This window comes from Typopeltis vanoorti, chromosome 10 (assembly GCF_054136105.1).
Source record: "Typopeltis vanoorti isolate ZY-2024b chromosome 10, IOZ_Tvanoo_1.0, whole genome shotgun sequence".
Classification (NCBI taxonomy): domain Eukaryota; kingdom Metazoa; phylum Arthropoda; class Arachnida; order Uropygi; family Thelyphonidae; genus Typopeltis; species Typopeltis vanoorti.
In genome coordinates, this window is record NC_143558.1 from 30080508 (window position 1) to 30092371 (window position 11864).

The 11864-nt window shown below is 32.0% G+C and overlaps 1 protein-coding gene across 1 annotated transcript; it reads left to right on the top strand.

The window, feature by feature from the left end:
- Positions 1-3100: 3100 nt before the first annotated feature.
- Positions 3101-7788, top strand: LOC150102291 (uncharacterized). The gene is made up of 9 exons (XM_090399551.1): positions 3101-3145; positions 3815-3947; positions 4038-4241; positions 4615-4831; positions 4955-5189; positions 5459-5582; positions 5732-5914; positions 6689-6698; positions 7223-7788. The coding sequence occupies exons 2-9, from the start codon at positions 3831-3833 to the stop codon at positions 7786-7788; spliced, it is 1656 nt and encodes a 551-aa protein (XP_090255677.1). The 5' UTR covers positions 3101-3145; positions 3815-3830.
- The last annotated feature ends 4076 nt before the right edge of the window (positions 7789-11864 follow it).

Consider the following 11864-nt stretch of genomic DNA (forward strand, 5'->3'; position numbering starts at 1 on the left):
AATTATCAAAAAAACTCTTTGCTCTTCTCTCCCATTTCATAAAGTCAGGATACTTCAAATATGATAACAAGATCTACTTACAAAACTCAGGTCTGGCTATGGGCAGCCCACTCTCTCCGATTCTTGCGGATATATTTCTCAACGAATTTGAAGGAAAAGCTATTAACTCCTTTCACTTTAAACCAAAAGTCTGGTACCGCTATATTGATGATATTTTCCTCATCTGGGAAGACGGTGTCAATAACCTCTATTTATTTTTAGACCACCTAAACAAGTGCCACGAAAAAATCTCTTTCACCTTCGAACTGGAATCAGATGACTGCCTTCCCTTTTTAGACCTCAAACTTACCAGATGTGCTGAGAGCATTAAATTCTCAATTTTTAGAAAGCCTACTCATACTGACAGATACCTTCATGCTTCCTCCCATCACTATCCCCCACAAAAATGTGGTATTATTTCCACCTTAGCTCACCGAGCCAAATCATTACTTACAGAAGAAACAGAAATTGAAAATGAAGTCTGTTTTCTTAAAAAAACTTTTATTAATAATGGTTTCTCTCCAAAGAAAATTGACAAATTTCTTTCCCCCAGGCACTGAACTACTTCTAAAGATCCCTCTCCCCCAAGAGTCTTCATCTCCTTGCCTTACATCAGCTCTCTTTCACCAAAACTGGCCAAGATTCTCAAGAAATTTAACTTCAAAACTTGCTTCACTACGCTTCCAAAACTTCGTTTATTACTTAGCAAACATAAACAGAAACATCTTCCTACTCAGTTTCCAGGAGTGTACAAGATTTTGTGTGATTGTGGAAAGCCATACTATGGACAGACCGCTAAATCCATCCTTCTACGTTTGGATGAACACCGTAGAGATATCTCCTATAACAGGACTAGAGCTAGAGCTCTCTCTAGCCACTTTCTCTTTTCAGCTAACTCAGACGAAGGCCGCCAACACATTGTAAACTGGACTCAAACTTCTAACATCCATGTGTGCTATGACGAACTCGAAAGAAAGATCTAGAGAAATTTCTCTAGATTCCTCTCATATCAACAACAACCTGAGTTACAATCTCTCTGACGCACACGCTGCTTCTGTTCAGTACTGGCGCACTCGCGACAGCGCGTAGTATACGTTTGTTTGGAACTCATACTCGCATTTGTTTTTCAAACACGCTACTGTCTTTTTATACTTGTTCTGTTATTACAATTTTAAATCTGTAATTTTTTATTACAGAGATTCAATTGTCAGTTATTGTTTAATTTGAGTTTAAAATGTACTGAAGATGCCTGTGACACATAGGCGAAAACTATACCATTAAATAATCTTTTTACGTGAGTTTTTTCGTTATTAATTTTGTGTTTATATGTCTGCTCACGGTTTGCCATTATTGAAACTTAACACAAATGTTAGGATCCACTACTTGCATCTTCTGCAAATGCTTTCGTGAATTGGTTGAAGCTGGTGCAGTAACTACATCCTTTCACACTCCAATACCGAACTCACAGAACAAATGCTTTTTTTTGTATCCAATCATTCCTTCTATTCTTAACTTCTTCTAATGCCTAGTTCCGTGTAATGCGTCCCCAAAGAATACAATTTAGAAGTCTTCAAATCAAATGCTAAAACGTTTCTTCTCATCCAGAGTACTAAGCTGATCAACTTATCTTGTAGGAGAATCATAGAAAGAGGTCCGCAAGCTATTAAAATCTTTACCTGTCTGTGGTAAAGATCGACTAACGCTGAAACTCCTGAAAAAAGGCCTCAAACAGTTCCACTAGTCCGGGCTTGGAGCCGAGCTTGTAACAGTCTTTCTTTTGGTAGTCTAGTATCATAGTGCAAAGGCGTTTAATAAAAAGTAAATATTTATTTCAAATAAATAGCCGGAAAAAAATACTTGAAAAGATATTTATATTTTTTCGGGTACTTTTTAAATCAAAATATTTAAATTGTGCATTACCTTTTTTTTGGAAATTATGGCCTTTTCATTTTGCGCCCGAGAAATCTCAATGTCATCTTTGTGTATCATAAATGTTACTACGTTTTCAATGTCAAATTTCTCCACGGAATCCCTACTTTGTTTAATGGTCTGAAACATGAACTTTCGTTTTACATGTGGCGTAAAATATTTAAAGGAACGATTTAAGATTTGTTTCTAACATGTTTAAATCTTCTTCAGAAATAGGGCTGTATCTCGTTTGGTTATTGTGCGTGAGTTAAAAGCATATCATAAATATAAAATAATAATCATAATCTATGGCGATTTTTTTTTATAGGCAGGATAGATAGAAAGAACATAAAGGACAAATAAATTTATTTCAGGTGTCTACGTCTCATCTTGATAATATCTCTGAATGGATATATGCAGAAGAAAATTTGTTAGAGGTCCGATTCTAGAGTTAGTCAATCTTTTGCTGAGAAGCAAGTAAAATTATTAACCCTTCAACACCGAAATTACAGAAAAAGTGATCATAGAACTCACACTGCATTTACACATTGACAAATTGAGAGTCAGGATTAGAAACACGAGAGATCGCAGTTACTTGTCGATGTGAAAAAAAAAATGTTATAAATTTTATTCAAAACGTGGATAAATAAAACAAACTAAGTATTATTTTAATTAATTTAACTTTTTTCCTTATATGTGTGAATTATGCAAAATGATATCATTTTAATTATAAATTAATAGAGATAGTGCCTCACTAGCTGTTTGATAAAACCTGGGCTGGAATTCATCTATTCGTCAAAATTCTCTCATCTGAATTAATTACTAAGTTTGTTCCATTATCAACTATTTTCTAAGTTTAAATTTATTGCGAGAAAGCAAAACAACAATGATGGATTTATTCTTTGTAAAAAAGTACAGTCATGCTGGCATATTTTTTTCCTGTGAAAATTTCAATAAAGAAAACTGGGATAGAAACAGCTAAGAGAAAAATAACATATGTTGGTGTTATGAATTAGTTGATAGGAAAAAAGATAACAAATAAAGAGAAAATTGGTGGGAACTTCATCGTGTGGTTGACTTTTCTGATAATAGATTACAAACGAACGTAGAGGTTGAATTCTCATCTTTTTTGTAGATGGTGTGTTCTATTAGATGAGTTCGTAGTTGAGTTCCATCAAGTACTACCTGTAAGCGAAAGGTAAGGGTGTTTTCAAGTCATGTTGAACTTTATGATTTTTTTAGTTATATTTCATTTGCGAAAAGAGATTTGCACAATTTTGGAGCTGTGTTTATTCCTTTATTTTTGTGACTGAACACATATATATATATATGACATATATGATATGACACCTGATATCAAAACTAGTGACCCCTATTCAAACAATAGCCTTCTTTTTACCTTAACAATTATTTTATTATCCAGGCCGTATTCATTTTATAGGTTGTCATTTTTTGCACTGTTTTTAAATAATTATCACGTAGCATTTCTTAAAGCTAATTAAATTAAGGAATTTTATATAAAAATTTATTTGGTATATAAAATAATACCTTGAAAATTAAAAAATTTCCTTTTTTATTTTAAAAAATTGTAATTTTTAAAATAATATTTTTATATAATTTATATAATTATATAAACAACAAAAATATTTCTTAATTTTTTGCACTTTATATTCTTTATAAACATATAAGTTCTTTCTGATAATTCATTTCGGGTTTAGCCATTTTAATATCTATCTGTCTATTGTTGGGTCACTATCATAGATATTTATGTTTAATTGAAAAAATAATTTTGTGGAATCGTATAAATAAACGATACATTGAATCATTAACGAGCTAACTAAAATATATTTTATATTAAACATTTCAGGTGATAGAGATACATAATGGTTGTGGTTGAGATGCTTTATGTTTTACCCTTGCTTCTGGGTAGGACTTATGACGTTCGAAATGATAGAGTAGGAATTGATATTTTTCCAAATGAAGTCCTGGAGACAGCAGTTGTAAGTAGCGACATCTATCGAACATATCCTGAACTTGATATATTAATGTGGGTCCATATGATTGTTAATTTCAACGTTTCGGTTTCCTAGGTAACTAATGAACAAGAAACGAAATCATATCATAAGGTAGCTGAAACTTCTAAAGATGTTCGAGATATGGTGGATGTAAGTGGAGATATCTCTTTGAAAGTGAAAGCTGGTTTGTTGGATTTGAAGGGTACTGGAACGTACTTGAGAGACACCTCTAATACGGAAAACACTGTTGAAGTCCTAACACGACTCCGATTTAAAACGGTAATAGATTACAAACGATTAATATCAGTCGAACCTGCAAAATAAGCAACTTAAAATAAACTAAACAATTACAATTAAATATAAAACAATTACAATTAAATATAAATAAGCTAAACAATTACAATTAAATATAACAGACAAATGAATTTATTTTATTTATTTTGTTCCATTAAAGGATAAAAAATAAATTAAATCACTGTAAAATTTTTTATTTGAAAATTGTATTATCAATTTTAAAGAATTTTAGTTATAAACCAATCAAATAAAACGAATAAAAATATTAAAATTTGATAGGTGATATTAAAATGAAATATAATTCAGTCATTTTTATTTATACTAAATGTCATTCATAAGCAGAATGTTTCTACACTAGGTGACGCTGTCTATTCCGGCTAGTGGAAAGCCTGTACCTGACTGGTCATTATATCGTACTGAAGACTTAGGAACTCATTATGTGCAGAGTATCACTTATGGAGGAGAATTGTTGGCGTCATTGAGATTTAAAGCAAACAAAGCCGAATTTAAGGAATATATAAAAGGCGAAGTCACAGCTAATCTTCAAGGTCAGCTGGTTGATCTGGTGGCAACAGGTAAGGTCCTATATTTCACATACAATAGTATTCAACTTAACTTTAAAAAAAAAAAATCCCCCAAATTACATTTCATTGGTTATTTCAATGACCCATCTATTTGCCTTAATTGACATTTTCCAGGTGCACTAGAGAAGTTAGAAAGGAACGTAAAAGACAAGGCTCAAATAGAAATATCTTATTATGCTACGGTTCCATTGAAGGGGGTTGCAAATACTATTGAAGGTCTCAAGAAACTAACGACTGAATTTAAAGATCACGTGAAAGAGGTGAATAATGGAAGAGGAGTACCAATTCGAGTGGAACTCATGGAGTTGAGCACGTTAGATAACAATTACATGAATTTCCAGAAACATTCGTAAGTCCACATTTATATATATATATATATAAAAGCCACATTATTCTAATCTATTTATAATGCTTTCAAATACTAGGGCAGTCATATTTGAAAATGGAGGGAAATTCTGTAATATAATATAATATAATATCTGTTTTTGATTCGGCACCTTAATATTGCAAAGAAATCACAGATAAGTCTGAGTTTTGTAATATCATAGGAACGTCATGTAAATGGTGTTTTTTTTTTGTTTTTTTAATTTTCATATATTTCTTACTTTTCTTTGTTAGAGCTCTTCAATCCAAACTGTCTCAATTCGAAGAAAAATTTGACGAATTACGAATTGCTAAGGCTAGACTTCAAGAATGGGCTAAAAGTCTCCCACCAACCATAACCAAGGAACAGGAAAAACGGGTAATGCAAGATTTTGAAATATTCTTGTTTCGTTGACATGTGATTGATTGGATCAATGGTATTATGTAAATAATTTAATTCTATTTAGTAATCCATTCGTCAGCATGAAATAAATTATTTAGTTTTTTTTCCCATTATTTATTTTCTAGGTTACAGATATGGTAGAAAAACTCAACGAAGTTCTGCGCGTTTTTTATAATACGATTGCTAATTTGGATACAGAGAAAGGTCCTGCTCAGCTGAGGGCAGCAACTTCAATTTATAACCAATTCAATGAGCTTGGTTTACCGGGATATTATATGGATGAAGTGCTTGAACTCATTAATACCATAGTAAGCTATGAAGTTTTGCACTACACCACTCTTTTTATTAATAAAATGTAAGATTCGGTTTCTTTACAAATTATAAAACTAATTATTATATATATTATAATAAACAAAACATTACACTATTATTACATTTAAAATATCATAAAAATTATTAAAACAAACATTTATTTTGTAATCAATTTAATTTTAAGATTAGCATTAATATGTGATTTTAATAATTTCTTGCTAATAAACTTCGTTGAACAATATACAGATCTGAAGATTACATTTTTGAGAATGAAAGCTTGAAATTGTAATGAAAAAAAAAAAAAAAGGCGAAATTTGTTTTGATAGAATACCGCTAGGTGCTTCCAGGTTTACAATTCAATGCAACTTTAAACGTGCATTTGCTATATTTGTTGTTATATTAAGTTTAAAAAAATTAAACAACCAAAAAGTCTAAACCCTGAGTATAATAAAAAAATTGTGTACATTTATAACGATAAAAAAAATTGAATTTAAACTTATTTTCTAATTAAAGAAATTGAACATGGAGATAAATATTAATGTATCCAATACTGTGTTATAAAACGAATTATGAATAAAATAAATAAATAAATAAATATATAAAAGGTATAAAATCAAAAAAATATTTATATCTTTCAATTAATAAAATAAAACAAATAAAATAAAAATATATTTTTAATTTCTATTTAAATATTCTGCATATTTTTTGATAACACCAGTAAATATTTTTAATGATAATCAAATATATATTTCTTTTTTTTTTCTTTACAGAACGTAACACGTAAGTTGGTTTCCTTCTGCTCATAAAATATTCTATTCCGAGTTAAGAAGATGATATTTATTGTGAATATGTAATTTATTTATTTATTGTGAATATTCCGAGTTAAGAAGATATTTATTGTGAATATGTTTTATGTCATTTATTTATTTATTGTGAATATTCCGAGTTAAGAAGATGATATTTATTGTGAATATGCCATTTATTTATTTATTGTGAATATTCCGAGTTAAGAAGATAAGTTATGTTTATGTCATTTATTTATTTATTTATTGTGAATAACGAGAAAATTTACTGTTATTGTTATTATATTTAATATAATTTATAATTTTATATTATAATGCTATTTTATATTTCAATATAATAATTTATATAATAATATATAATTTATATTAATAATCTTAGATTTGGTGTCAAAAGTCGGAGTGATTAAGATTTAAATATAATAACTGCTGACATTGAGTGAAATATCAAACATACCCTTGACTAAGCTTATGGGTAAATTCTCTATTTGTTTTGTTTTTTAGCAATGGATTCATTTGAAGGAAGCGTCACCTACGTTATCTGGGGACAGAAGAGCTGTACTAATGAAAATGCTACCCTTCTATACGATGGCTATGCAGCATCTTCTAGCGAGTTAGGAATTGGAGGAGGAAGCAACTACCTGTGCATTCCTAGAGATGCCGAACACGGAGAAACTCTCCAGAGGGCGCCACAAGCAACCAGCAACCTTGGAGGAGTCCGATACAGTGATTTGAATAAAACTCCCTTTGAACCCCCTGTCGACGTATTTACCCTAGGGGTTACATGTGCCCGGTGTCACGTCATAGGTCAAACAGAGATTAACACATTTCCAGAAAAAGATTCTTGTCCAGAAGGATGGTCCCTGGAATACAGTGGTTTTATGATGGCTAACAACGCAGCCGGATACAGGAGCGAGTACATCTGCGTAGACAAGAAACCTATTGGACATCAAGATGGAAGGATGAAGAGAGAAGATCAAACCATTTATCCAGCCGTATTGGAAAAAGACGTTAGTACTAATTCACCCAAGTCGATTGCTGCTTCAAGATGCGTTGTTTGTTCTTTGTAAATGGTTGTATACAAGATGAAATAAAGAAATGGAAATTGTAATCAAATTCGAAGTTTTATGTAAAAAATAAACAGATTAAACAACATACAAACAAAATTAACTGTGGAAGCAAACAAATACAAATAGAACATGCTTTAAATATACATTAAAACATCTAGAAAATAAATAAAATAATTCAAAATTTTTCTTTTCAAATTTTGATCATAATCATTATACATTAAGAAAAGCATGATTGCTACTTGCCTGGAATGAAGGCTGATTATAAAATGAGAGTTCTTGCCTTATTCGCAAGTCACACTTCTTATATGTTGATATCTTAAATAGATTGTTGAAGTTAACTCAACTTTTTTTTTTTTTTTCAAATTATCATCCCCACAAAATGGAGCTGATAGAAAAATATTTGTGGTGTTTTTTTGAGGTCGTAAAACCCATAACATGACACTGATGCATGCTGGGAGGTGTTTAGCCATTAGGATAATAAAAAGTGATTGGGATAATAAATACTCAGCAAAATCGGCATGATCATCCGAATTAGGCGAGTGATAAAGACAGCAGATAAATGCAAATTGAGACAAGAAAAATCTTCAGCCAAAGCCTATGGCAATTGGGGGGGGGGGGTTCGCAAGTCAGGTCATTTTCTTATGGAGTAAGAAGATGGCTTGAACAAGAAAAAATAAATCAGGTTTTGTTGCAGGAAATGATGTTAATTCCCACTGATGTTTATGTCGGGCTAGTGAAGTGGACATTTTGGTTTTTAATCTTTCGAACGGTTTTTAAAAGGTTTCTGGAAAGTATTTTGTTGCTTTTTTGCATCTTTTAATATCTTTGTGATTTTTGTGGAAGCTTATTTTTATTGACACGATGTAAGTCAATTACCTAGAATCCTTTTAGCATTTCCACTAAGGAAATGATATGCTTATAAGGGAGAAAGACTTGTTTCGTCAAAGTATCGTTTGTGGAAACGCTCCATACCACGGGAAGAAAGGGATTGAACTTATGCCCAGAGAAGATATCATATTAAAAGTCCATTAATGGACCAAATTGTTTCAGTTCCGGAAGAAAGTATAAATGAAAACAAATTGTTTTAGGTCTTAAGTTACTTTCGAAAACCTGCATGAAGCAGCTTTCCACCTTTAGTCATCACAGACACTTGGCTCGTCATTTTGAAGACTTCTGGATACGAGTACAGGCAGACAACTGCAATCTTATTCCCCAACCCCTACTGATAAATACCAAACAATCCTCTTCAAACCCATTTGATCTCCTCATCACAACTAAATTGAGTGTCCGATGAATGTTGTTTTCCACTTGGCAGTTAAGATCGCCATCTAGTGTTCGTTTCATATCCTGTAGGGGAAAAAAAAAAAAAAAAAATTAACTGGCTGCTGCACTTGCAATTATACAAGTTGCAAGAATTAGAAAAGGAAAAATTAATAATGATGTTGAATATGTGGTGAGCATCCTATCCTATCCTATGGTTACTCCTTATTCCGCGAACTGCCCTATGTCTACAGACATAGGGCAGTTCGCGGGGATGGTTTGCTGTTCTGGGGGACGAAAACCCGACTTTCCGGGTGAAAAAAAAATCCCTACTACATGGATATGATCCGCTTACTCACCTTTCGTCGAACAGACCAGATTAAGGTTCCGTCACTGATAGGAATCGAACCCAGGTCTTTCCGACAAGGGCTTCGTCAATGCTGACGGAACTACGGAGGCTCATGGTGAGCATACCCGAAACAAAATGATAAAAAGTAATAGAATATGTATTATGTAATAAAGTAATAAATTAATTTAAAGAAAAAAAACAACAAAGAACCATACATTTACCTGGACAGCAAAATGATGGTAATCAATTATAGATTATTTTACACGAAACACATCAGACTTTTCTTTGCTAACAGATAACTCACTGTTCTGTTAGATTATACAGAAGCTCTGAATTAGGAACTCACTTTTCTTTACTAATTTAAGATTGAGATTACCGTCTAGAGGGCTTCAGTTAATGAAGAAGCAAAAAAACATAAAAACATCATTTTTGTTTGACCCAGCAACAACAACTAAAGATGAAACAAAGTGGTAACCTAATTATTTCTCTAAAGGAACGGTTAATTCTATTTGCATAATGTATTGTGGTGGGTCAGTTGCGTGTGTTCTTTTAGCCGCTTTGTCTGTTTCGTGAGATAAATTTCCTTTAACATCTACATGATGATAATTAAACTCAGCTATGAATTATGTATTGGAAAGAAATAAACAAACTCGTTTATTTGTTATTAACGAGGATGTTCCCCATTCGGTATCACTATTTAATATATACTTAAATGAAATAATAATAAAATGCAGTAGAATAAACCCATCGATCTAGTAAAGTATCGTGTAATAGATTTCGCGAATTCAAACACAGTTCCTTTTGTCGATGATCAGGTCATAACTAGTGATTCTAAACAAGAAATAGTCGTAGACAAAATAGTAATAATAATAAAATAAACAATAACTTTGCAAGGTCAATATGCACCTGAAATTACAATTATAATATGTTACAAAAGTTTGGAAGAAGTTAATTTTTTTTTCATATTTAGTATGCAAGATTTACCATGAAGATGAAAATGACATAAAACATGAAAATTACAAAATACCTAAAAATAGGAATAGTGAATTCTGTGCTTAAAACCTAACCTGGTTTTAAGCACACGAAGGCCATAATTTCCATGTTTGGTCTCTGATGTAGAGACCAAACATGGAAATTTTTCAAGCCACTTTAGACCTCCAATAAGCGGGGGGGGGGGGAAGGCAGAAGAAATTCATTTCCCACTTAAAGACAATCACAAACATGATTAACGAAGTTAGAAAACCCCATGCTTATGGGGTTTTCTAACCTCGCAGCCTGCTGGATGGACAGTGGATGTACGCTTACCAGTCGGCCAACTAGGCTGGCTAAAACTAGCAACAGAGAAGACAAATAGCATATCACAGTTGGACGCGAATGGTCGCAATACGCATAACAGAATGCCATGTTGGTTGGAAGCACTTCATTATAAACCATCCGAAAAAAAGAATATTAGATTGTCCACTGAAAAGATTTGTATATATATAATATTGAAACCAATATTATATATATATATATATATATATATTGGTTTCGACGAAGGCCATTGGTCGGAAAGACTTGGATTCGTGTCCTGTGTATGACGTAAAAAACTTTTATCACTGGTTTTGAATCAAGGGTGAGTTAACTGGTCTAATACGGAGGGAGAAAAGGTTTTGCCTCTGGGAAACTAGGAGTTGTCGTCTCTTTAAACAGAAAAACTAACAAACACACATGTATACAGACCTAGAATACTATTAGACAAAGAAAACAAAGGAGACCACTTTTTTCTGTAATAATTCGCTGGTAATGTAGCATTGCTAATCCACCAACTATTTTGTAAACAAAGAGCATTTATTTTCCGATTCATTTTGGCTCTTTTACCATTTGTTTAATTTCCTTCAAATCCAGCATATGAGGAGATCCATTGGTTTCACTATTTGATAATATTTTTAATTCTTTATAGATATCTGTTTATTCGTTGTCGTCATCTTCCTATCCAGGTTCTAGGCCACGTGGCCTGTTCCGGACTCAGTCCATCTTCTTCTTCATGGTCGTCCCCTATTCCTTGTTCCTATAGGCTTATATGTTAAGATCTTTTTTTTTTTTTTGGTAATCTTTCTCTCTGCATTCTCGCTATTATGGTCTACTAGTTTTTCGTATATTTAATCATTGAGTCTGTCATGGGATTGAGTTTGAGATTTTTAATTATTTCACTATTTCTTTCTTTCTGTCTTTTTTAAATCTAATAGAGTGAGTTTGTCTGTTTTACTAAGGAATTTCATTTCTGTTGCCTGAATTCCCTGTATATCTCTTCTCCAAAGATCCATATTTCACTTCCATATAATAGTGTAGGGTTGGTTATTGTTTTGTAGACTTTAAGTCTTGTGTGTTTCTGTAAGTAGTTAGGTTTAAAGGTTCTGTTAATTACTCGTGTGATTTTTATAAGGTTTGCCATCTTAAAATCAATATCTATTTCATTTATGTAAGA